Genomic DNA, 27,979 nt, shown 5'->3' on the forward strand with positions numbered 1-27,979 from the left:
ATGTGAAGGATGGGGGAGAGGCACCTAAAATGAACTCTTGTTCTTGTGCATCAGCTTTTTTTCCTTGGAATATTTAACAGGACGATGAGAACAAGCCAAATGCCACAGCTGCTTTTCAGAACTGCATTCATTATAGAAAGCAACACAAAACAGGCTTTGTATTTTGAAGGAGCAGCAGCTTCAGAAAGATCCATTTCTCATACAGTGGGATACTGTGGGTTCATTGTCTTCATCCTGTTAAAAGAGAATGGCACATTCATGCCTGAGAAATTCCATGGTGGAGGGCTTACTCAGTTCATTGGATTGATCAGGAACATGGAAAAACAAGAAAACTGTTCTAGTATATCAGTGAAGTCTCTCACTGTACAATGCTTGTCTTAAAAGTTGCTCAAGAGAATATATTATAAACATGCTATTTATCTGGGTTTGAAATAATCACTGCACTAGATACATATTTCTTATAGCTTTGTAGGGACTGCACAGCATGGGTCTGCGTTTAAAGAAAATCCGATTTGTCTGATATACTGAACTCGGAGTTGATGCATCACTATATTTTGCTTTACTTCAGTACAATTAAAATGACACCAAAATCCAGTTTTGCGATTCAGTTGGAAAGCTTTTTAGTTACTTTGAAACAGACTAAAGCAAATCACTCAAATACCACATTAGTTGCATGACATCAAATTGATATTAACTTTCAGATGAATCACTCCTGGTATCAGTTTACATATTCAGAATGAATCTATTCAAACACTATTTTAGTGAGCAAATAGTGAACCTGTGGAACAGGCTGCCTTGGGAAACAGTTGAAACAGGAAGTGTTGATTCTTCCAAACACAGATTAGATAGTTTTCTTTTACGAAATAACATTATGGAATATAGCACATAGGTAGTTCGGGACATATGTGCATGCGACTGCCAGGAAGGTGGAAGACGAATTAGATGAACTTGGTCTTTTTTCGTTTAATATTTCTTATGTTATGTTCTAATGTGCAGGTAAACTGCATAAGTCTCACCAGTCAAGACCATAACATTCAATATAACTTTTGCAAAGTATGAGTTATGCATCAGTTGGATTTTATAGTCTAATGCACAACAAATACATTTATAGAATATACATCTCCTTATGTGCAGACAACATGAGGAATAATAACAATAATAATCCTTGCATTTGATATAGCGCTTTTCACGTCTTCTAAACATCTCAAAAGCGCTTCACAGAATATGCTGTAAAGTGAACTGACTGTATATTTGTGGGCAAAACAGGGCAGCCAATTGCACACAGCAGTGTCCCACAAACAGTCGTGGATTGAAAATGATCAATTTATTATTATTTTTTGCTTTAGAGGGATTATTATTAGGTGTGTGGAGTAAGGAAACTTGCCCAAGTGAATGAATGGCGCTAGCAAACAGATTTCCAAACAGAAGTTTTTGTAGAACATGAACTCTTACAGAAATCTATCAACACTGTAGCTGAGTTATTTCAGTTACTGAGCTGTTATATTTCAAACGTAGCCCTATACATGCAGTATTTTGTCAATGCAGCTGGTAGAGGCAGTTGTGGTGATATGTATTAGAAGATGATTTCCATTAGGATTTCCATTATTTGAGACCAAGAAATCATTGCAATTTATCCATTTATTTGACTTGTAAAATACAATTAGGGCAAAGAAACTGAAGTGTTTTTAAGTAGGAAAATTAATTGGAATTGGGTGCATGTACGATTTAGATGAGAGAGAATTAAATAGAGAGGAGTGAGGGAAGGCTAGGTAGGGGAGAGGCTCACAAGGGTCATATGGAGTATAAACACTGGCACAAACTGGTTAGGGTGAATGGCACATTTCGGGGATGCAGATTTTACGCACTTAATTCTATATTTATAAACTCAAACCTACATCACCATTTCATCCAGGACCTGGATCAATTCAAAAGCAAGCAAAGTAAGCAGCTATTGTGAAGAAACTTTTTTTTAAAAAAAACAAAAAGGCTGTCAATTCCCTGTAACTGATTCTCTATGCCAGCAGCAGTAGAGAGAAAAACTCTTTCTTCAGTTTATTTGGAATTTAATAATAATAATCCTTGCATTTGATATAGCGTTTTTCACGTCAGGAGGACGTCCAAAGCGCTTCACAGAACACACTGTAAAGTGAATTGACTGTATATTTGTGGGCGAACGCGGCAGCCAATTGCACACAGCAATGTCCCACAAACAGTTGTAGATTGAAAATGACCAATTTATTATTGTTTTTGGAGGGATTATTATTAGGCGTGTGGAGTAAGGAAACTTGCCCAAGGTTTCGCCCTGCCTGGAATTGAACTCAGGTCTCTCGCTTGCAAAGCGAGTGCTCTAACCACTGAGCTACAGGACTCCTGTATCCATGCAGTAGAGAATGTAAAAGGAAGTAGATCAGAGATTTGGGATGTAGAAGAGTCAGAATAAGTAGATAATATATTTTCCCCTAAATCTGTTTTATACTATTATTGTAATAATTTTATGAATGAGAAGAGGAATGGATGTTGAATTCATACAGACTTCAACACAGATCCCATTCTTTCAATGAATTACTGTCATTATAGTCTCACCACTTGTCTAAAATAGTTTTTTTTATTTATGGATGATCCTTCAGAGACTATTTCCAGATCTGCAAACATTTAATTCTGATGTTTGAAAGGGTACTAATAAAAGGGAATGCCAGTCATTCTCACATAGTGCGTTGTAGCCACTAGCTGACATATAGTGTATCTTCTCATTACTAGAATTTTTTTAATGAACAATTTAGCAGCTCATCTACACTTGCACATCTAAAATTATATTTCATTAAAGATAGTCATTAAACTACCACATGTTGTGGAACTCCATTCCCCAGTGCCTTCGCCTTGCTTCCTCCCTTTTCTCCTTCAAGGCCGGTCTCAAGACCTTTCTCTTCAAACGTGCCTTCAGCTTCCCTCTCGACTCTCTACCCACTCCTCTCTCCCTCCCTTCCCTCCCCTCACCCTGACCACTTCCCCTCTGCTCGGGTCCCGACCCAACTGTCCAGCGCCTTGGGACGTCCTCCCGACGTGAAAGGCGCTTTATAAATGAAATCTTGTTGCTGTTAGAATTGAATCTTTGGAAAGTAACAACAAAGTTTATAATAATACTTGCATTTGATATAGCGCTTTTCATGTCTTCGAGACGTCTCAAAGCACTTCACAGAATATAGTGTAAAGTGAATTGACTGTATATTTGTGGGTACAATAGTTTATTTTTATCCATCAACCAAATCCAACCTAGATCCAATTGGCTGACTTTATTGGTTCCCTCTTAAGGGCTCAGGATTGTCATGTAAATTAGGGGAGGGGGGGTGGGGGAAGAACACTTAAACCAACAACAAAATTACATTTGTATAGCGCCTTTCACATCAGGAGGACGTCTCAAGGCTGGGATGTCCTTCCGACGTGAAGTATAAATCATGTTATGTGCTATGTAAAGCATGTTTTATGCTTTATAAAAGCAGAAAACATCCACGCATTTGAAAACTTTGTTCGATTAAAGGATTTGTATGAATACATCTTTCAGTTTAATATTTCTTAAGATACCTGCTACTTAAATGAGTGTAAAAATCATTCAAGGTTTATTGCATATGAGACAATTCAGCCCTCTCGTGTCTGTGCTAGTGTTTCCTTTCCCAGTAGTTATTCACTCTTATCCCAATCCATTGCTCCATCCCCAAACCCTTTAATATTTCCTGGAAGTATTCATTCAATTTTCTTTTTAACTTTGTTGATATGCAACCTACTTCCCAATGAACCAACTTTGCAGTACAGCTCTTCGGGGGTGATCCAGTGTTGTTTACTTTGGCAAGTTAAAGGAAGTGCACATCAACTGCTGTAAATCAAACACAGCAGATGTACAAGATTCTAGTGATAACTACATAAAGTAAAAAAAAGCACAACAATAGGACTTGACTCATTCAATCTGCCATAACTGAAAACTAAAGGTAAGATCAATTTTGTTACCATCTTTATTCACCTGCATGGACAATATTGATCGATTTTACTATAATGAATGAATTTAACATGAAAGAACCAATGAAAGGACCAATTGTTTTATACATGAAAGGAGCAATCTGGAATTCAAAATGAACAAAAAGGATCTCTAACAATAGCAGAGCCTTAAAGTGCAAGAAGGTCTCAGCTTCAACCTTGGTCTGTGGTGATTTAGCTTATTTAGTTGGGGTAGCAGTTAGGGTCCTACAATTGGCCTCAGCAGCATTTTGCTTTAGGAAGCAGAAAAATCAATCAACCCAAGGACGAGCAGTAAAGTGAGGTTTTCAAAACTTGAGTTTTATTACTCATAATACGTCTGTAGAAATCCCAGTTTATTCTATTCCCAACTTCATCAGTTTGTGTAAAATTGGGTCAGTGCCATGGTGCCTGAATTATTAATAATAAGGTCTGAATTAGCGTCATTGAGCTTCCATTTCTTTTAAGAAATGAAAACAGGTTCATAGGTCTCAAGTGCAACTGCTTCACTTTTGCATCTATGGGATGTTAATAAAAGTTCCATTGTAATAAAACATATTAACTTTTACCTGGTAGGAGAGCAAGATGCTGTGAACACATCACTTATCTTGTCACAACCAAAGCTTCATAACTGTGTGCAAAGTGGCTGCTGCATTCGCCCACGAGTACTAACACACACACAGCTACATTATGGTAATATTCTGTGAAGTCCTTTGAGGTGTCTAGACGATGTAAAGGCACTATGTCAAATGCCAGGTTATTATTCCATTTGTCTTTAAAATCTTGCTTTTTAAAAAATTATCTACTCTACATCCCTCCACCAAAATAGTAAGCTCAAGACTTCTGCCAAGGCCCCTTTATAATAATAATCCTTGCATTTGATATCGCGCTTTTCACGTCAGGAGGACGTCCCAAAGCGCTTCACAGAACACACTGTAAAGTGAATTGACTGTATATTTGTGGGCGAACGCAGCAGCCAATTGCGCACAGTAATGTCCCACAAAGAGTCGTAGATTGAAAATGACCAATTTAATTATTGTTTTTGGTTTTTGGAGAGATTATTATTAGGCTCTGTGTGGAGTAAGGAAACTTGCCCAAGGTTTCGCCCTCTGCCTGGAATTGAACTCAGGTCTCTCACTTGCAAAGCGAGTGCTCTAACCACTGAGCTACAGGACTCCACAATGAGGCTGATACAACAATCATTTCCTCCTCCTATTGAACAAGAGCTTGGCCTGCACTCAACACCCTATTAACTAAACTTTTCAGACCTTGAAAGTAATCATCATAATAATCCTTATTTAGTATTGCATCTTTCACATTGGAAGGATGTCTCAAAGTGCTTCACAGATTATACCTTAAACTATTTAAAATGCACTTAATAGGCAAGCACCATGAATGAGAAAACGTTCCATGGTATAGCACGTTGAAACAGCATGTTCAGCAGCATTTTAAGTAACAAAATAATGTCTAATAAAACTTGTTGCCCTCCTAAGACAAAGACTTTACACATGAACATAAATGAAAATCACTACTAAATGTTCAAACCTTCTGCTTTGCATGGTAGGATATCATTATATTGAAAGACAAAATTTTACAATGTTTCTAAATCTGCCACATTATTTGCTTGCAATGCACAGCAACACAAAATATATGCATGTAAGCAGGCTATTTAAATTCAAATCCCACCTAAAGACCTTCCTTCTTGATAGTGCTTACAGTCACCTTCCCCCACCTCTCTCTGGCTCACGGTCAGACTCTTCCACTATCAACTGGGATGTTACCCCACGTGAAGGGCGCTATATAAATGCAAGTTGTTGTTATTTATATTTACTTTAACTACTTGATGGATTTTCTGCTAAACTGGCACCAAATTAACTGTGTGTAGGTTCTTTGTTGGAGGAAGAGAAGCCAAATTGGTATACCATTCACCTGCTCATTAATGAGATTTTCTATATCTAATTTGATCACTAAAGCCATAAATTCTGCACAAAAATCTTGTTCCAAAAAAAATCAATTTGCACTTACAGTAGGATAACATCTCAAAGAGTTTCACAGTGACAATAAGGGCATTAACATCACTTATGAGGTACATTTGTTTAAAAATTCATCGACAAAATTGAGCAACTTCTTAATTTTAAATTTAGGTATATTAATTTTGTAAACTAAGCATAGATTGCAACAAAAGACAAAATATACTGCCCTCTGTTGCAAGCAGTATTGTGTATATATATATTTATACACACATACTATTGACCAGAAATGCTATACATTCTTGGTCACTTCATCTAATAAATCTGTACAATCGTAGATATTGTGAGTAAAATTTTATTTTAGGCCAGATAGAAGCTTTTTGTTTAGGGGATACCTGAAATCAATCCTGTTCCTTACTGGAATGCAGCTCTGATGACGCGGTCACTGAGTGGTTGAGTTGGCCTAAAATTGTCTCCTAAAATCCCATCACAGCCATCAGGCAGTTCTGCTCCTTTTACATGTGACCGTACCCTTCTGAACTCTTCTATCTAGAAAGCAATGAAGAGAAAATTGAAACAGTTATACATTTTTGTTTGTTTTGCCCACAAAACAGGTAGTCAACTCACTTCACAGTATATCCTGTGTTGCACTTTGAAACATCTCAACGGCATGATATCAAATGCAAGGATTATTATTAGCATTATTTTTATCAATCAATATATTTCCAAATATGGTATACTATATTGTGGTCGCTCGTTATTTGCAATCAGTGACGGAAAACAAAACAATTGCTCCAAACCTCACTTGCATAAGGCAAAGTCTGTAAATCAAGAATATTTATTAGAGGTCAGTGTAATATAGGAAAAATGATTTACTGCACAAAATAGATTTGTTTGGAGATACCAATTCAATCATTGTCCTTTTTAATCACAAAAGTATTGAAATGCTGCAAAATTGCCTTCGATACAATGTACTCAAATATTCACTGTGCAATTAGTTTTAATGCATCATGCTATACTTCAGTCTTATCTAAAATCACCACCCATCGATTACACTAATGAAAGGTAGAACAATATCATATCACTGCATTGCAAGCTGCTGCTGCGTAGTTAAAGTTAATGATCACCCTTGAATTGTTTGTTCATAACAAGGAAATAAAATATGTTAAAAAATGGACGATCAACTTACGAGTATGAACATGCTTGCAAGATTTTGCTTCTAAAATTGAAACAGCTTCAACAGACAAGTTAAAATTGTATTGGAAAGTGCACCATAGAGTATTGGTTAGATACTCTGCGCGTATTTTGCTCCTTTCACTGTCAAACAACAATTTTACGTATTTATTCAATCTTATATGATCAACTTGCTTTCTTTAAAAAACTAGCTCCAAGACTGACTAATACAATCAGGACACAGGTAGGTTTTCACTTTCGAACAGTAACTAAGAAGGACAACTTGCCATGCCAGAAACATGCATCATCAACAAGTTATATTTATAATGCACCCTTCACGTAGGATAATATCTTGGAGGGCCTCACAGTGGCCGAGCCAGGGGAAAGGAAAGGTGCCCATAGGAGCAGTCAAAGAGGTAGGGTTTTAAAGTGGGATCCTTAAACAGAGCAATGAGTATTCTAACGTTCCATAATGTACTGTATTAAGTGCAAACAATGTCAAATTCAATCCTAATTTTGAGGCCGGTGTTCCACAAATCTCTAAGATTGAATTTAAGTTTCTAAAATTCAGTCTGATCTTACATTTTAAGGCTGAAGGTTAACCTTGTGTGCTTTGGCTTTCTGATAGCAAAAAGGATATTTAATTGTTGAAGTGAGTGCAGTTCCAGAATTTAGGAAACAACAACAAAATTGCATTTGTATAGCGCTTTTCACGTCAGGAGGTCGTACCAGGGCGCTGGACAGACAATGTTTCGGAAACGAGCTGGGGGCCAAGTGGCCTGATGTCAACCACCCTTCCTGATGACCAGTTCCAGTTGTTAATTACCTTCTGCGTCAAGATATACTTTATGGTCTTTGTCCTGAAATTGCTCTTTGCAATCCTAAACCCACGTTCTCTTGTTCTGCTGCCTCAGTGCATGTGAAAGTGTTGTTCTGGGTTTACTTTCCAAATCCCATTTAAAATCTTGTATACCTCTCTCCAAGGTCCCCTCTGAGGCCTTTCCTTTCAAGACTAAAGAACTCTTACTTGGCTAATCATTGCTTAGAGTTCATTCCTGTAACACTGAGGATCACCTCATTGCATTCCTCTGCACTGTCTCTAGGGTCCAGGCATCCTCTTATGTCAAGGTGACCAAAATTGTATTCGAGGTGTGGCCTGAGAAAAGCACTATCCATTTAAATAATAATAGCATTTGATATAGCACTTTCACATCTTCAAAAAGTCTCAAAGCGCTTCACAGAATATATTGTAAAGTGAATTGTCTGTATGTTTTTGTGGGCCAATTGCACTCAGCACTGTCGCACAAATGGTCGTGGATTGAGTGACCAAATTATTATTATTTGTTTACTCAATCTCACTGTTAGCCCCAGGCAACTGCTGTGACAATACAGTGTCAATCAGTCATTCACTCATTCTCAGGACTCAAGACAACAGCATTCCAGCCGGATGTATAATGTGTTGGCTGTATATAAAGAATTTCTGGTCTAGTGGATTGTTTTGGGTCTATACCAATTGGTATGGGGAAGGAGTTCATGCAAAATTTTGCCCCTTAATCCAAATTGTGCCATACAATACACCCCATACAAAATATGACATCTAAAGATCTAAACTCAACTGATTTGGCAATATAGTCCAAAATCCTGTTAGCCTTATTAATTGCTGACTCAGAATGTTTCGACATGGCGAGCTTTGAATCAATTAATGCCCCAAGATCTTTCAGCTTCCCCTTGGGAATTTAATGCCTCAGTCTTTACTTCCAGTATGCAGTACCTTAAATTCAGCGGCTTGGGAGATCCTCCCTACGTGAAAGGTGCTTTAAGAATATAATTTTGTTGCTGTTGCATTTATTTGTAATCAATTTCTTGTCAACCAAAAGGACTCGTGGTTGTTAGGTTCAGAGATAGATAGTTAAAGGAATTGTAAAGGAAACGGATGGGTAGGTTAAATGGACCAATAGTCTACTTCTGCTTGAATTGTACTGTGACAATAAAATGCTAGAATACTCAGGTAGCCAAAAAGGGACCATAGGCAATAGTTTGTATATTTGAGATGGAGAAGGGATTTCTACACATTCAGAACTTTGAGAGATTCAACAAAACTAAAGCAGCGACAAGTTAGTTCTACAATGTACAGATTTATTCTAAATCTGCAGCGGGCACAATAGCTGGATGTTATGACAGGAATAAAGGAACTGGAAATGGCCACACGGGGGCACCATTCCACACTGCAGGAAAGGGGTGAGCCTCCAGTTAACAATCCAAAATCTTGTAAAGGTAGCAAGTCATCTCTCACTTTCCTAGTTAACTATTTGACTTGGACGTTATGGGAAAATAACATTGGCAATATTATTTCATTAGTAACTTAAAAACAGCATGAGCTTGTTAAACAGAATACCAGTGAGATGGGTAAATAATTATAAATGTCAAAATAATGTAAATATTATTAAATATACATTTTAAATAATTTCACTTTTGTGACACCTTAATGGATATTAACTACATATCCCCAAACATCTTCTCAATTCCTTTTAGAGTTGGAGATGATGAATTAGTTATCCACCTTCTTATTAATGAACTAACAGTAAACATCCAAATGACAGAATCATCATTTTTTAAACTCTTTTATATTCGATTTACACAGCTTATAGTGCTAGAAGAGTTGTGAGTTTCACTTAAACTGTACATCCTACGGTAACTTTGTTTCCGATCTGTTTCTCTCAGTCATTCAATCCGGCAATCAAGCTCTATTTTTAATACAGGACATCGTTTTCCATTCAACATGACACGAAATTTCCTTTATAAACAGGAAACATAACAGGAAAAAGCAGCTCAAAGCACCACAAGCATTTGTGAGCATCAATTTATAGCCTTAGAATTTGGTTTTGTTAAGAATTCATGAATTTTAAAAAAATTAGCTTTAACATTAAAATTATAAATTGAGATTGAAGGCCAGAGAGTAATTAATGATTGGAACAGGTTGTCAGGAAGGGTGGTTGAAGCCAGGACATTGTCCTTTTTTAAAAAAACAGCTTGATTCAGTAATGGGCAGATGGGTATTCTGGAAGAATGAGATCAAATAGTCAGAAAAGCTTTCTTCATCCAAACTAATCATGTCATTTATTCAAGCAGCATTTAATGTTTAAAAAAAACTGAACTAAATATTAAGGACAGCAACTTTATAATTACATGACTTTGTACACTGCAAAAAAGTAATGAACATTTGAAGAAAACTGATTTACTTTTTTTTACACTTATTGCTTTGAGGAATATGAACTTGGTTATAACTAAAATTGAAAGGATAAAACCATCACCTTACAACATAATCCAGTTTAATAAAAGAATGAATAACTTTGCATTACCCTTCAGCATTTTTATATTCACTAATTCAATGGTGTTCACTCATTTGATCCTGTTTCTCAATTATTGCATTTTCTATTAATTTTAACGAGTTTGGTTTATTCATGCCAAGAAATGTAATTTTAGTATTCTCTCTATTTTCACATACAACATCGACAAAGGCAAAGCCCCTCACCATAGATATTGACGGCTTCCATTCCCACAGGTATGAGAGTCCCGAGCTCTCACTCTATATTTCTTTAAAAATCATGTTTAAAATAGTGGCAAAACAGCGTGTTTATATTGTCAAACACAGTTTTAAATACAACAGAACAACGGTAAACGAGAGGGAGGGGGTGAGAAAAGTGACAAATCCTGATTCTTTAAAAAAGTGCCCGTCTTTTTGCTCATCAGTTTCTCTACATGCCTTAGAAGGACTATTGAACTGAACATTACCAGTGATACAATGGTAATCGGTGGCCTCATAATCTCATACAATGAGTAAATACAGCCGTATGAACCATTTATATTTACACATATTAAATTATTCATATTATTTCATTAATGTTAAATTTTCAAATTAACCTAAGAAGAATAGCAATACTATTGCTCTACCGCCTATTTTGAGCCCCTCCCGCCTCCCCATTAATTTTGTTTATAAAAGAGTTTAGGCATAACCTTTTTATCATCAAATACCACCAGACAACTTCAAACAATGATGACATTTAGAAGCTAAAGTAATCCCTTAAACCAAAATTTAGTACATTTATTCCTCTATTGATTTATCTCAGTGGTTATTCTTCCACCTGGCATTGATCTGCTTTAAAATGAAGTGTGATAAAAAGTCAACCATCATTTCATCTTTGACCTTTCCTTGGGGTTCTCTTGTTTGTAAGAATTCAAAGTCTGTAACCTTTGCTTAAAAGAGATGCATGACAAAGAAATGTTTTTTTATATTTAAAAAAATTCTTAAAAGTAGCTTTCTAAATGTCATTTGATCTTATACAAGTCTACAGTGTCAGGGATCATTATGTACCTGGAGCTGCGAGATTGTTAAAGGGTATCGGAATAATATCCAAGTCACATTTTCACAGCATGGAGGAATGGTGAGAGAGCCTTCATACACCCAATAATCTCGAAGGAGTGGATCTAAATCATTGACAGATGGGACAAAAATGCAAAACAAGGCTTTATGTAATAATAATAAATAATAATAAAACAAGGCTTTAGAACATGAACAAAAAATGCCAGAGATAATTCATCGCCTTTAATGAGATCTAATATCCATACCGAACAACTAGTGCATTTTGTAATTTTAAGACAAAAAATGAATGACTGAGTACTAATACAGGAGTAAATACATCCTTACCAGGTAGTAGGGTGTTAGGATTGAAGCAGGGTAAGGTTTTTGATTTGCCCTAAATTAAGAAAAAAATTAAAAAGATTGATTTTCATGTAGAACAGTTACAAAGTGCTGTGAAAGTTAGTTCTGTTTATACCATATCGGTCTATCCTTCTCAAAGAACAAGGCATTTGACAGCCTTGAAATTCTGGCAGGGCTATTAATCATCTGTAACTTAGTTGGTCTGAGTGAATTCACAATACAATTTCAAGTTCATTTTGCTTCATTTTAGTGTGAAAATATATTGATGTACAGATTGCAAATTTATACAACTCTACGACAAACCTTTACACTTTTGTTTCTAAGTTTAATAATATGCAAAGGCAGATAAGTTAAGTATTAACTCCCTATCATCAGGATTCTGAATCAGCACAAAGGAAGCAGGTATTTTTATTTATGTGCAATGGGAAAAATGTTTTTGTATCTTACCTTGTACTGAATTTCCTGAAGGATTTCAGTGACTGCCTTCAGGCCCCAGTGTTCCTTTCCTATCTGTAATATGGAAAAAAGAATATTTCTTCACAAAGAGGGTTATGAGAATATTTGTAAATGCAGAATCAATTGAATGTTCAGCCCTGTTAACCCTGCAAGACAAAGCCCTAATGGGTAGGGTGGTCCTAGCTGGACAAGCAGCAGGAAAGCTTGCCAGACAGCGATATCAATGGTAAGCTATGCAGTTTTAGCTGGTCAGACTCCAGCAGTACCCAAACACACACTCTGGTGTCCCCAAGCCTTGGCTCTTGCCAACCTGCGCCTAATACTTTCTGGAATTGGGTAAGCAGGATGCGACTCTCCAGGGAGAGAGTTTGCATTCCATTCCAACAATCTGTCTCCAGGATTTCCATGTGTAGGTGGGATGCATGGAAATCTCAGTTTGGTTTGGACCCACGTGAGCATGGTGATGGGTTTCCACATGTGTCAAACATACAACTAATAATAATAATAATCCTTGCATTTGATATAGCGCTTTTCACGTCGGGAAGACGTCCCAAAGCGCTTCACAGAACACACTGTGAAGTGAATTGACTGTATATTTGTGGGCGAACGCGGCAGCCAATTGCACACAGCAATGTCCCACAAACAGTCGTAGATTGAAAATGACCAATTTATTATTGTTTTGGGTTTTGGAGGGATTATTATTAGGTGTGTGGCGTAAGGAAACTTGCCCAAGGTTTCGCCCTCTGCCTGGAATTGAACTCAGGTCTCTCACTTGCAAAGCGAGTGCTCTAACCACTGAGCTGCAGGACTCCACAACTGTCCAAAAATAAATTGGAATGTTTAAAAAAGAAATGGTTAAAAAAAGCATTCAGGGAAATGGAACAGATTGGATCAAAAGATTAGTCACCATGTAACAAAATGACAGAATAAGCTTCACAGTGAATGATTTCCACAGTTCCTGTGCTCACAAGGCCACAGTCCTGTAAGTCATGTGGCAAACAAAGTTTTTTTTAAAGAAAAGATTTAAAAAAAGATTATTTTGCAACCATCTCAATCCTTACCCAAAATCTAATTATCTGATCAAAGTGAAATATATCAACTTTGCAAGCGCTACTGATTATTTGCTGATTGGTAATTTTGCTGACATTGATATTACTCCACATTGATATACACCCCAAAACTATGGAACACTTTTCCTCTGTCCCGCCTCTTCCTATCTCATTTTCATGTTGAACCTCCAACTCCTTGGGACGTCCTTCCGTTGTGAAAGGCGCTATACAAACGTAATTTGTTGTTGACCTTTCTCTTCGACCTTGCCTATGGTCACCTACCACCCCCAGCTCAGCGCTCCAACACTGTCAAGCACTCTGGGATGCTACCAGCGCTGAACCAACCATTTACATTAAGCATGAAAACTTTAGCAATAAAGTTGTGGAGTCCTGTAGCTCGATGGTTAGAGCCCTCACTTCGCAAGCGAGAAACCTGGATTCGATTCCTGGCAGGGCAACGTGTTGGGCAAGTCTCTTTACTCCACATGCCTCTGTTTACCTAACAATAAGTAGGAACCCAGCTGTTAGTTGATTGGCGGATCATTTTTCTGGGGGTAATATTTCTTTCAAAAAAATGAATTGGTCAGTTGAATCCAGGACTGTTTGCAGGACACTGCTGTGCACAATTGGCTGCCGCTTATTGCCCAGAATATATACAGTCAATTCACTTTACAGTATATTCTGTGAAGCGCTTTGAGATGTCTCGAAGACATGATAAAGCGCTATATCAAATACAAGGATTATTATAAGCTTAATTTTAATGATATAGGTTATATTGTAAACTAATGTGTGGGACTGGAACCAGTGTGAATGGAGAGAAAATATACTGACCATGTAAATAATCCAATTTATAAATAATAATAATAATAATAATCCTTGCATTTGATATAGCGCTTTTCACGTCGGGAGGACGTCCCAAAGCGCTTCACAGAACACACTGTGAAGTGAATTGACTGTATATTTGTGGGCGAACGCGGCAGCCAATTGCGCACAGCAATGTCCCACAGACAGTCGTGGATTAAAAATGACCAATTTATTATTGTTTGGTTTTGGAGGGATTATTATTATTGTGGAGTAAGGAAACTTGCCCAAGGTTTCGCCCTGACCTGCCTGGGATTGAACTCAGGTCTCTCACTTGCAAAGCGAGTGCTCTCACTCAACGAATACCCGTCAACGATGTAGTACCCATGTTCTTAGGCAGAAAACACCTCTGTACTCTATTCAATTGCTGCACAATTACAGATCCATAACCTTTCCCCACCCCCAATCGCCAAACTCATTAACATCAACCCTACTAACATCAATATGCCTGTTCTCAAATGCACAATGCTGCACAAGTTCCTCCTAAAATACCTTTATCTAGGTCCTAACAAGCCAAATTGGCCCATTTACCCAAGTTTTATATTGCTTTTGGAGGGATAAGAATGCTGGAGGAACTCTACACTGTTGAATCATTCATTTTTACTGCATCTCCCGAGATCGAAGCTAAAATTAGTGACAGGAGGGATGTCATCCCATTGTGACCAGGACTCACTGCATCTGAGTTTGGTCAAAATTCAGAGCTATGTCTGAATTGGTTATGGGCTAAATCAGTCTTTAAGGCATTCAGAATATTTAAGTATAAAAGAAGCCAAAATACACCCATTTTATCAGAACATTATTGTTGAAAAGAAAAAAATACACAATAACAACAACAAGATTCCATTTATTGAGCGCCTTTCACGTCGGGAGGACGTCCCAAAGCGCTGTACAGTTGGGTCAGGACCCAAGCAGGGGGGAAATGGTCAGGGTGAGGGAAGGGAGGGAGCGAGGAGGGGGTAGAGAGTCGAGAGGGGAGCTGAAGGCACGGTCAAAGAGAAAGGTCTTGAGACCGGCCTTGAAGGAGGAAAGGGAGGAAGCAAGGCGAAGGCACTGGGGATAGAGTTCCAGAGCCTAAGGGATGAGAGGCTGAAGGCCCGGCCACCGATAGTAGGGCGGTTGGGGCGGGGGATGTGGAGCAGACCGGAGCCAGAGGAACGGAGGGTACGGGCGGGTAGGTCGGGGGATAGTAGGTCAGAGAGGTAGGAGGGAGCAAGGCTGTGAATGGCCTTGTAGGTGAGGATCTTGAATTCGAGTATACAGATTAAAGCATTGTTCTAATGTTTAAACTCATGTTAACAGTTAATGGATAACAAAAAGCAGTAAGTTTAAATGGGGCTTTGTTTACATGGCAAAGTACTTGCTTCAGTTTATGTACTTTATCTCTGAAAGAAAAAAAGCTCTTTTTAAAATGACCACATACTTCATGTAGCTAATTTGTAATGATCCAGGAATGATTATTATTAAACAATAGTAACAACAACAAGATTACATTTGTATAGCGCCTTTCATGTTGGGAGCACATCCCAAGGCGCAAGTACAGGGCAACACACAACGCAGTGGTCTGGGTCCATAAACACAGACGCTGCATTAAAATGAAACACAAAAATTGGCCACCTTGTTACTGTAAAGCGCTCTGAGACGCCGTCCGGTGTGGAGAGCGCTGTATAAATCCAAGTTGTTGTTATCAGGTCCCTGCCAACATGACTTACTGCACATATGCACACTATATTCAGGAAGCGCGACTTCCTGCCCTATGGACAACAGATGGTGCCACTTACTAAACAAATTGACATCAGCAGTGCATCCTGCATTCTGTGTGCATGCACAGGAGATGATGTTTGTGGACTTCATTACATATACTATATGATGACACAGGTGACTGCTGACAATGGTGGCTCATCAGCACTGGAAAACAAGGTGCACCACAATTCCGGTATAGCCATGGTCCATTGTATCACAACAACAAGTTACATTTGTATAAGGCCTTTCATGTCAGGAGGACATCCTAAGGTGCTGGACAGTCAGGGATCTGCATTCGAGCTGGTGGTTGGGACCAGGAGGGCTAGAGGGCAGGAAGGGTAGGGGTAGGAGTGTGATCGAAAGCACGGTCAAAGAGGAGGGTCTTGGGAAGGAGGTAAGAATTATGAATGGACCCACACTATAAGAGACCCAGCACTAAACCAAGGTGCATCATAACTGAGTCGCCCTGTATACTGCAGAAGCTAACAGCCAACAACAGATATGTTTGGCAAATTAGGAATTTCACATTAAGACTGTGGAGTCCTGTAGCTCAGTGGTTAGAGCACTCGCTTTGCAAGTGAGAGACCTGAGTTCAATCCCAGGCAGAGGGCGAAACCTTGGGCAAGTTTCCTTACTCCACACGCCTAATAATAATCCCTCCAAAAAAACCAAAAACAATAATTAAATTGGTCATTTTCAATCTACGACTGTTTGTGGGACATTGCTGTGCGCAATTGGCTGCCGCGTTCGCCCACAAATATACAGTCAATTCACTTTACAGTGTGTTCTGTGAAGCGCTTTGGGACGTCCTCCCGACGTGAAAAGCGCTATATCAAATGCAAGGATTATTATTATTATTATTATTATCTATCAAAGTGCATTTCTTATTATTTACGTACTTTCCCATATTTCACAGTTATATTTCCAGTGACCCTCAGCTGCATGTAGCACTGGGCTTTCTCTCTGGAACTCCAAGAGAAACCAGTGTAATAAATAGAGGCCTATTTATATTAAAAATTACCCTCTATGAATTTAGATTGAACAATTTTACACAGGGAATATTGCATTTATGAAATGGGCTACTCAGGGAAGTGATGCTAGGACTGTGTCAATAAATCCAAGTGGGAATTTGATAGCTATTTGACAAAAAAAAACTGAGTATTATTAGAGACAAAGCAATATTTCCAATTTTGTTTTACTTTTAACGGATCCCAAATCTTTGCTGTCCCCTGTATATATTAAATTAGTAAACTTGTTTCACGTAGGAACTGCACTTCCCCAGGTTTGAAATCCAAGAGATTCTCTCCACCCCAGTACATTTGTTCTAAACTATTAATGCCAGTTATTTAGAATCTCCAGTTCCTTGTTTGAAATAAAGTAAATCTTTAAATGTATTTTTCTCTGTTTGTTCTGCTGGGTCTCTCGAAACAAATTACACACCCCGTCAAGAGGGCAAATGGGTAAACCGCCAGCTGGCTTCTGCCAATCTCAATCTTGAACCAGCCACTATTATACTGTGCACATTTTGGCAGCATTTTTGGCAACAATTTGCTACCTAATGTGTAGCAGTAACAAGGACATGCACAGAAACCATCTGAGGAGGAGATTTAAGCAGCGATGAAATTTATGCCTGGCTAGCTCCCCAAGCTCCATTCAAAGCTTTGACAGCCAATGAACATTTTATAATAATACTTACATTTGATATTGCTACTTCCACTTCAGGATATCTCAAAGCACTTCACAGGATATACCGTAAAATTGTAATGGACTATGTATGTCGTACTTGAATGCAGCAACCAATTTGCGCATAGCAATGCCCCACAGAGCCACAAAGTGAATGATTAATTTTACTTGGGGAATTGTTGGCCAGGACACTGGGAGAAACGCCAATCTCTTTTCGAATAGTTCTGATCTTGTTCGGCGCATTTAGCAAAGCATACGCTCCAAATACCACACTTAGATGCTTAAGAGTTTGTTTCAGTCTGATTGAAAGTAATCTGGCGCAGCCAATAGAAGCCTGGCTTCCCACTTGCTCCACAATACTGTACCTGCTGAGCACTGGATGGTGCACAACAGATGCCTGATTAATTTAACCACTTACTTCCTGTTTTGATGAGGGAAGACTGGTTGGCCTCCAATAATAATACTTGCATTTTGTATAACCACCTTTCACGTCGGAAGGCTCTCCTAAAGTGCTTCACAGGATTTACTGTGAAGTGGAGTGACTGTATATTTGTGGGCAAATTCAGCAGCAAATTTGTTCACAGCAACATCCCACAAAAAGCCATGAAGTGAATGACCAATATTATCAGGGGGATTGGTGGCCAGGACACCAGGTGAAACTCCTCTCCCTTTTTGAATAGTGTCATGAGAGCTTTGCAATCCACCTGAACAGGCAAACAGGGCCTTGGTTTTCACATCTCACTTGAAAGATGACACCTCCAACAATGCAACACCGTCCCATGTTAGCTTAGACTATGTGAGGTCACATCCTGGCATGGGGCTTGAACCCACAACCAGGTAGCAGACTCAAATTTTATCTAAATTTATTCATTTATTATTTATTCATTTTACATCAGTTCTATGCTGTCTCAGTTCCATGACTATTAACAGGGGACAGGAAGCACTTTGAGGTAAGAATATTTTTTATAATATTTTTAAAGAAAGAATATTGAGACGTGTGAAGACTTTATAACTGCAAGTTGTTGTTGAGTTTGTGCTTGTAATTTGTGGGAGAATGTGGCAATAGTAATTTTTCCATTTGGAAGATCTCCAAAAGTATGGACCAATTTTATTTAAATTTCCATATAAATAAAATACTGTATCCCTTTTACTTACAGAGATTGGGTTAAGTAACAGCTTTAACACATTATTTTCCTTTGTATACGTCAGTAAAAATGCAGTCTTATTTCTAAAAGGATTATTCAACAATTGATGCATGTTAAGCAATAACTTGGAATGTTTTCTAGTAAAACTGTTATATTAAGAGGCTAAGCAAGAAACTTTTTTCTTATTGTTGTCAATGTCGGTACCAATTGTAACTGCTGCTGCCTCAAGAATTCAGAAGAGATTACTGAAGTTCACCAACTTAATGCACTTTCAATTCCCCATTCTCTCAATGTTTCTGTCAGTTTCTGATACCCGCCAGACTACCTCGAGATTTATTGCCACTAACCATACTTGCAGTAGCAATGCACAATTGTTTATCGGTCACAGATCATTTTACACTGTGGCCCTATTTCATCAGGTAACTTGAGTTCACACTGTCCAATGAGGCCAGGAGCTCTGAGGGAGGCAACACCATATTTAGCTCAGGATATCAAGTAGAGTTGCATTCTTTTTATCAGTCAAATTCAGAACGATGAGATTTTCTGCCTATTTTCTCACCTTGTGCTCTACCAAGGCACTGTGTAAATAGATGGTACATGGAGGCAGCCAAGCCGATTGACTCTGATACCACATTCTATTCTCTGGAAAAGAGAATTATCATGTTAAACAATAGAATGATTACCTGAACAAACAAAGCAATGATAGCTATTCCATTTTTCTTCCCCAGAGCTTCATCAATGCTGTTGAACAGAGTTGAATTCCAGTGGATAAGATGGAGCTGGAAATATAAGATTGCAGATATTGAAAATGTACAATTTTAAAAAAAAATTCATACATTTGGTACAGTACGTTCCATACCAGGAGAACATCCAAAAGTGCTTCACAGGATATACTGTAATGTGTAGTGCATTTGTAGGCAAACAGAGGCCAATTTGTACACAGAAATGTCCCACAATGAAGGAGCAAATTGCCAACTTTATTTGGAGGTTTGTTGTCCAGGACACTGGGATAAACTTCATTCTCTCTTCTAATAAATGCAATGGGATCTTCAATGTCCACCTGAATAAGCAGCTAGGACATTGTTTATTAACATTTCATCCAAAGGACAGAGTGGATTCACAAGGTGTTTTTGCCCCTGAAGTTTATGTAATAATAATGATGATATTGCAATACAGTTTACACTTATATCGCACGTTCACATTGGGAGGATGTCCCAAAAGCTTTGACAATTCTTCTGGGCAACGGAGCAGGGGAAGGGGGTCTTAGAGGTGAAAGATGACCACAGTTAAAGTGGGATGTTTTGAAGTGTACATTGAAAGAGGGGAGGGAACAAGTCAGATGGGCCTGAGAGTGGCGTTTCAGAGAGATTATATTGAAAATAAATGCAAACAAGAAGCAGTTGGAACAATTGTGAAAAGAGTACATGTCTTCCAAGGATACCTCTGAGGTATTCTGGAAGCCCAGAGAACTTGGGATGAATTGTACATGGCACCAATAGGAAAGTGACATATTTTCTTAGATATGCTGGTACCTTGGAACAGCAAGCAATGTTTAATAGCATTCCAGTCAATGGCAAGCAAATAGTGTGTAAAACCTCACTATTGTAACCTTACCATTGAGTTGGTAATGATTCTTGCATTTGAAATAGTGCTTTATCACTCTGTTAAGAATCTCAAAGACTTATTGTAGTGAGTATTGTGCATTTGTAAGTAGAAAAAGCAGTCAATTTGCATATAGCTATGAAACTCATTATATTTGAATAATGCCATTGGATATTTAATGTTCACCTGAACAGGGAGACAGGACTTCAGTTTAATGTTTCATTTGAAGGATGTACCTCGTGTAGCTCTGAGATGGTGTATCAGCCTAGATTGTGGGGTGAGCTCATTGTCTCAACATGGTGTTTGAACCCACAACCGTCTGACTCAGAGGCAAGAGTGCTATTAACTAAAACCAGGCTGACATCCTTACATAGTTATAATAATAATAATAATCCTTGCATTTGATATAGCGCTTTTCACGTCGGGAGGACGTCCCAAAGCGCTTCACAGAACACACTGTAAAGTGAATTGACTGTATATTTGTGGGCGAACGCGGCAGCCAATTGCGCACAGCAATGTCCCACAAACAGTCGTGGATTGAAAATGACCAATTTATTATTGTTTTTTGGTTTTGGAGGGATTATTATTAGGCATGTGGAGTTAGGAAACTTGCCCAAGGTTTCGCCCTGCCTGGAATTGAACTCAGGTCTCTAGCTTGCAAAGCGAGTGCTCAACCACTGAGCTACAGGACTCCAAATTAACAGGATTAACATATCGTGTTTCATCCAAGTTTTAGTTAATCTTAAAAACATAAGAAAAGGAATGAGGAACAGTCATTCAAGCTACAGAACCTAGAAATGTACAGAAGGTGGCCATTTGGACTAATGAGTGTATGCTGACCATCTGAACGAGCAATCTACTCAGTCCCATTTACCTGCCTTTATAAGAACCATAGAAACTAATCCACTGGCCAAGTATTATTTGTCTCATGAAATCTATCCAAAGCTATTCCCAAGCAAGGGAATCAATCAACTGCAGGTAAAACCTGAGCAAAGATACTGTTTGTGAAATTTAATTCACAGGTAATCAAGGGAAACTTCAGAACATGACTCTAAATTTACAAGAAATGCTATTCAACTCCCACCAGCTGCATTCTATAAATGACTCGCTTAAATCCTGGCAGCACCACCCGGAAAGTATCAAGTATCATTCTTATATAATCTTATTGTCTTCAATTCTTTTCTTGAAAAATATACTTATTTTGTTTGGTTTTCAATAAAGAAGTTAATTGGCTGCTGTTGCTGACGGTCTTTTGCAGATTTGTGAGGTCTTGGAGTCACTTTTCAGCTTTAAAATCCCACAATCATGTTGGCCATTGTTTTTCTCTGAACTTTCCAATGCATCCATTTGCTAAGTGCTTCACAAATGACTGGATATTTCAACAAATCGTAATAATAGCAATCTGATTGCTTTCCTTTCGTGCTTTCCTAAACAACATCATAGACTTGTTTCAACATCTCATGATTTTTTTTCCCCCTCAACTTAACTACTTTCATATGAAATCGCATTTACCATTCTTTTGCCTGTTCATTTAAATTAGATTTCTTTGAATTATATCAATCTCTCTCCCAATAGATAACTGGTCACATTGATTGTTGGTTAAAAAAATAGATTAACACAAGTGATCGTCATCAACGTGATCATTTCTTGCCCTCAACTCACTTATGTTAGAAAGGGAGGGCAAGGTGCTTAAAACAGTATAGGGGAAAGAAAAATAAGAGCCAATAGATGTGGCTGAAACTACAGTTCAGGCTTAGCATACAGGTTAGAGAAGTACATAAGAGTCTTAAAATTGTTGCCAACAACCACAAATTGAATTGTGATCATCATAGATTGGTCTAACCACAAGTCATGCAAAGCTATCCTTGATTCAGCTGCTGACTCGCCTTCAAATCATTTCATGCCCTTACACCTCCCAACCTCTCCAACCTGCTTAAACCCCACCCATCTGCCCCCCCCCCCCCACCACCCCACAACACACACAGTTTGAAACATTATTCAAGGCAAGATTATTTATATTCACGAGTGGTGACAAACACTTATATTTTCTGATCAAAACTGCAGAACTAAACCTTTGTTAGTGGTAGTCAACAACAAAATTATATTGTATAGGGCCTTTCACATCAGGAGGATGTCCCAAGGAATGAAAGAGTAATCCCAGTTTTATGATAATTGTTACATATCATATGGGGATTTTTTTTAAAAAAGAAGAAAATTACATTATGCTTTTCTTAAGATGAAAAAAATTACAACGTTCTAAACAGATATTCCTTCAGTTCATGATTCACAATCCTTAAATGTCTACTTTAATCTGGTCCTTACCTCCATGGGAAAGGCTTTAAAATTCACAGTATGTTCAGAGCCACGCTGGTTCTCTTTACCCCAGTGAAATCGAACTTCATGCAATTCATATTCATGATTTCTAAGCAAAGGGCCACCACTTAAAACTGCAACAGAGAAATGCAAAAGTATTGATAATAAATAATAAAGTAACACTAAATAATAAAGTAACATTAAATTCATCTACAACAGATTGTAAAACTTCAGCTGTCACAATTTTAAAATTTAAAAATTTAAGAAAAATATAAGGATATGCAAAACTATAGGAGAAGTTTTATGAAGTGATATTCTGGAACCAAATGCTCAGAATCTGAGTGCAAGTAAAAAGCTAAAAGTAAACAACAATTTACACTTGCATAGAGCCCTTCACGTTGGAAAGGCATCCCAGGGCCTGGACAATAATAATAATAATAATATAATTATTACAATCAGGGTTTTTGGACCCGAGCTGGGGTCAGAAGGGGAGGAGGGTAGGGGGGAATGGGGGTGGGAGGCTGGCCGAAGGCACAGTCAAAGAGGAAGGTCTTCAGAAGGGACTTAAAGGAAGCAAGCGAGGGGGTGAGGCGGAGGGATTGCAGGATAGAGTTGAGTGTGGGGGCAGAGATGCTGAATGGTGGGGCGGGAAGTGCGGGGGATCTGAAGTAGGCCGGTGTCTACCAAGCGGAGGGACCAGACAGGCTGGTATGAGGTTATGAGAATGGAGAGGCAGATTTTGGAGGCATCAAATAACCATTGACATAATTTTCTGGTCATTGCTCGCTCTCTGACATCACTTGCTCGTTCTGCGCACGTATGGTACACAGAATGCGCTGCTACTGTCATTTTACAAAGGAAGTTACATCACCAACGTTTCCTGTGTATAGCATATAGGCACATCATGCAGGAAGTGACGTTAGTTGCACTTCGCACAAAAGTGGCGTCAGCGGCATTCCGATGGCTGAGAAAGAATAATAATGTTCCAGTGCAGGATGCTGACTAGTCAGCACCAGAAGCCAGATGTATTGCATTTCTAGTTAATATTGTGTTCATAGCAGACCCACACTTAAAGATAGGCAGCGCTATTAATGGGGAAGACGCCATAATGGGATTCTCTTGCAGCGTGAATTATTTCCTTTACAAGGTAGCTGGTCTCAGGGAACCCAGGAATTTGTAAACTACAACTCCAATCAACGGAATCAAAAAGCAAAAGTAATGCGAGCAAGTGAACAAACTTTCTAAAGTTTGTGCCTTTTTCCAGGTCAAATTATGTCCTAGAAAGATAGCTGTTCTGGTTCTCAGAAATAAAAGGAAATGGAAGCCGTTACACTCACCTATATTAAATAGGAAAGTTAAAAATAGTACATTAATTAAGTTCCAATGAAGCAAAATCTGACTAAAATTAGAGTAGCTAATAAATCACAATAGGATTTTAAATCTATATTAAAGGACTCACCAAGTATCTAATTGAAATTTGAGTTTAAGTTTCAAAAGGCCAGGAAAAAAAATTCTAAGAGGGTTTTCCACACCGTACTAGAATAGATATGTTATTTCCTTTAACAAACCATGTGAAATTAACTAACACTGTTGAATAACTCAACCAGGAACAGGAAATTGATTTTTTTGTTTCATTTGAACACCCCAAGCAACATTTTTCTATCTAGCAGCCAAGTCTCTTCTGATTTAGCCTAGGAGAGTGGGACAGAATGGTACGGAATCCAGGTATCTTCTGTCTCAGGTCTGTGTATTCTTGTTTCTGTTTACCCACAGAACAGTTACCACGCTATCTCCTGTGAAGCACTTTGGGACATTCTCCAAATGTGAAAGGCTCTGTGCCAAACTGTTATTGTTATTAATTATTGTTACAAATACACAATCAGTACATTTGACAGTGGTTCCTTGTGATGCACTTTGGTCTAATAATTGCTATATCAAATGCAAGAACTATCATCATTATTTATGGGACGTAACCAAGGCAATCTCAGATGCTTGTTGTTTCGGGATGCTTCATTTAGCAGGTAAACTGAGAATGATACAAATTGATCCAGATAAATTTGAGTTCCTGCTGTGTGCAATTGGCCTACTGTGTGCAATTGGCTGCCACATTTTGCCCATAAATTATACAGTCAATCCATTTACAATATTGTGGAGTCCTGTAGCTCAGTGGTTAGAGCACTCGCTTTGCAAGCGAGAGACCTGAGTTCAATTCCAGGCAGGGCGAAACCTTGGGCAAGCTTCCTTACTCCACACGTCTAATAATAATCCCTCCAAAACCAAAAACAATAATAAATTGGTCATTTTCAATCTACGACTGTTTGTGGGACATTGCTGTGCGCAATTGGCTGCCGTGTTCGCCCCAATTCACTTTACAGTATGTTCTGTGAAGCGCTTTGGGACGTCCTCCCGACGTGAAAAGCTCTATATCAAATGCAAGGATTATTAAGGATTATTTAGTATTAATATATCCTGTGAAGCACTTCGCGACACCTCAATAAGGAGATAAGGTGCTATATCAAATAGAAGGATTATTATTATTACTGAGTGATAAGGAGCCCAAGGATCTTTTGATCATTTGCTTGAAAATCAACTACCTAATTGTTCTGAGCTGCAATCTTTTTCTTTGGCTTCCCCCAATTGTATAATAAGTACTGTAATAGTATTTACAGTACTCTATGCTCAGGTGAAGCAACACCATTGAGATGCCCATCTCATGGAAAAGAAAGAATTGCTGCAGCTGTCATCAGGAACCCAAGAAATGGGTCTACAAAGGACTCAACACTAAATAGCTAAGAATGACCCTTTAAATCTCTGACATCCCATTTTCAATAATAGCTGTAATACCAAACTGCTGATTGAAATCTTTACTGTTTGGTCCTAATCCATCTACACAAGGGGTGCTGGTTTTCCAATCTAATGAGCAATAACATTTGTTGCTTGTTAGATTGATACCCTTGTTTTGGTACTCTTGTCAAGTTAAACCAATGAGATTTTTTTTCCCCTGAAGAATGTAGCCAAAGGAAATATGGAGGACTAGAAGGTGAATATGTAACCTTCACCTCAAGTCACTAGTACAGCTCAACCATTGGCACCTTCTATAAAGTAGAATTTGATTTATTACATCGTCCACTCAAAGACTGAAAAACATTTTAGATGTGGGTCAGAGTCTTTACTTTACAGGGTCAAAAAACTGGACAATTCCATACATAGTCTGCAACTATGAGAGATTAACACTCTCCTGGAGACAGTCAGGTTCAAAAGCAGAACATCTTCACTCAATTGCAATTATAAGTCCCTTGGTGGTTGAGCAACTTTATCCAGTGAGGAGCTGAGCGTTACAGACTACAAGTGTCCTAGATTCAACGCCTAAGAATTTGCGAATCTCAGGCGATTTGGGTTGAGGTATTACAGTTGTCCATGATTCCTCAAGTTAGAAGGGGAACAAAGTCACTCAAGTTTCCTGATCACTCTACAGTGGCCCCAGTATTACGCTCGGCTATGATTCCCTTCCCACAGCCTGTGGAAAATCACTGTCAATGTCATTCCTTAGAACGATCACTTCCTAGACGGCAGCGAGCACTCAGAATAGTAGCCACAAGGAGGAAAAAGGATGAGAGGACGTAAGAAAAAAAAAACCAGGATGTATAAAATTACAACACTCATAACAATTCTTGGCTTTGGAGAGAAGATATTTACTTATAATGGAAACCATCACAAGCAAGTATTTAGGCAATCAGCGTTGGGGGAAAAAACAATTAGAAATGTGATGGGGAGATAGTTAACTCACTAAAAACAAACGAATTTGTCTCCACATTCCCCCTGGGAAAGATCAAAGCTATTCCATGTGGGCTGCATACCTGATTTGGACTTGAGCAGCAGCTGAATAGTGTGGCCGTCGTTTATTACTTCGGAATCCCGACAAACCACATAGTTTGGTGACAAACGTATCTCCAGCAGTGAAGAGTCGTACTTTGCCTCTCTGGAGTTGAGGTTTATAGGAGACTGGTACTCGCCGTTAGCCTCAGGGAACAGGAGCCCCCATTCCACTCCTGAACACCACAGACAGGGACAGAGCGTAACAGAGGAGTGAGTTACACCGGGACGGCCCCGGCACTGCTCTGTGCTGATCAGGTACTGCATTAGCACTCACCAAACACACCAACACATCAACTTTCAAACCACTGGTTTTCTGGACAGTTTGAGCGAAGCAGCTTTGATTTACTGTGACAATTTGGGGCTGCTGTGGTGTGCATTCCTTATAGCTATTTTAATCACACACAACACATATATATATATATAAAATCTTTATGGTACTTTGATATTCTATGTGCATCCAAAGACACTTTCTGAGCCGATGTGACAAATAGTTCTTTCTCACTGCGCACCCCCCAAACTTGGCTTCTCCATCTAACGCAGTTTTTTTTCGGGCGAATTAGCATTTTAATGCGAAAGAAGAGAGTAAAAGAGCAAAAGAGAGAGTAAAAGAGCAAAAGAGAGAGTAAAAGAGCAAAAGAGGGAGCAAAAGAGAGAGCAAAAGAGGGAGCAAAAGAGAGAGTAAAAGAGCAAAAGAAAGAGCAAAAGAGCAAAAGAAGAGAGTAAAAGAGCAAGAGAGAGAGCAAAAGAGAGAGCAAAAGAGCAAAAGAGAGAGCAAAAGAGCAAAAGAGAGAGCAAAAGAGCAAAAGAAGAGAGCAAAAGAGCAAGAGAGAGAGCAAAAAAGAGAGAGAGCAAAAGAGCAAAAGAGAGAGTAAAAGAGCAAAAGAGAGAGCAAAAGAGCAAAAGAAGAGAGTAAAAGAGCAAGAGAGAGAGCAAAAGAGAGAGCAAAAGAGCAAAAGAGAGAGCAAAAGAGCAAAAGAGAGAGCAAAAGAGCAAAAGAGAGAGCAAAAGAGCAAAAGAGAGAGCAAAAGAGCAAGAGAGAGAGCAAAAGAGCAAGAGAGAGAGCAAAAGAGCAAGAGAGAGAGCAAAAGAGCAAAAGAAGAGAGTAAAAGAGCATTCTTTTTTGCACAGAGAAACAAACTCACCTTCTTCGTACCCCCATTGCAGCTCTTCCTTCTCCGCGTAAGGATCGCTGTCCTCGATCAAAGTGTTGTCAGCCATGGAGTTGGGGTTTGGGGTTTGAGTTGGAGCCTCTGTGTGTGTGTGTGTGTGTGTGGCCGCCGCTGCAGCTCAATCCTCCCCCTGTGAGCACTCACTGATCGTCTCCTCTCTGATTGACAGACCAGTGAGTGCAGGGAACCCGGGACCAGTACAACACACTGCACCTTG

At 38.7% G+C, this 27,979-nt stretch overlaps 1 protein-coding gene across 1 annotated transcript; it reads right to left on the bottom strand.

The window, feature by feature from the left end:
• Positions 1–192: 192 nt before the first annotated feature.
• ca8 (carbonic anhydrase VIII) lies at positions 193–27,979 on the bottom strand. The gene is made up of 9 exons (XM_007896718.2): positions 27,736–27,979; positions 26,575–26,766; positions 22,727–22,851; positions 19,486–19,581; positions 12,316–12,378; positions 11,854–11,902; positions 11,521–11,633; positions 6,371–6,524; positions 193–234 (listed from the first exon to the last, which is right to left on the bottom strand). Exons 1-8 carry the CDS (start codon positions 27,809–27,811, stop codon positions 6,390–6,392), a joined length of 849 nt encoding a protein of 282 aa, XP_007894909.1. The 5' UTR covers positions 27,812–27,979; the 3' UTR covers positions 193–234; positions 6,371–6,389.

This window comes from Callorhinchus milii, unplaced genomic scaffold (assembly GCF_018977255.1).
Source record: "Callorhinchus milii isolate IMCB2004 unplaced genomic scaffold, IMCB_Cmil_1.0 Scaffold2, whole genome shotgun sequence".
NCBI lineage: Eukaryota > Metazoa > Chordata > Chondrichthyes > Chimaeriformes > Callorhinchidae > Callorhinchus > Callorhinchus milii.

Bases quoted from the DNA above. Each gene is read 5' to 3' on its own strand.
- ca8 (XM_007896718.2), bottom strand. From the start codon at position 27,811: ATGGCTGACAACACTTTGATCGAGGACAGCGATCCTTACGCGGAGAAG. The intron at 22,852-26,574 runs GTATGCAGCCCA...TCTCTGTTGCAG, and splicing joins GCTGCTCAAGTCCAAATCAG to TTTTAAGTGGTGGCCCTTTG. The intron at 12,379-19,485 runs GTAATCATTCTA...TCCATATTACAG, and splicing joins TCATTGCTTTGTTTGTTCAG to ATAGGAAAGGAACACTGGGG.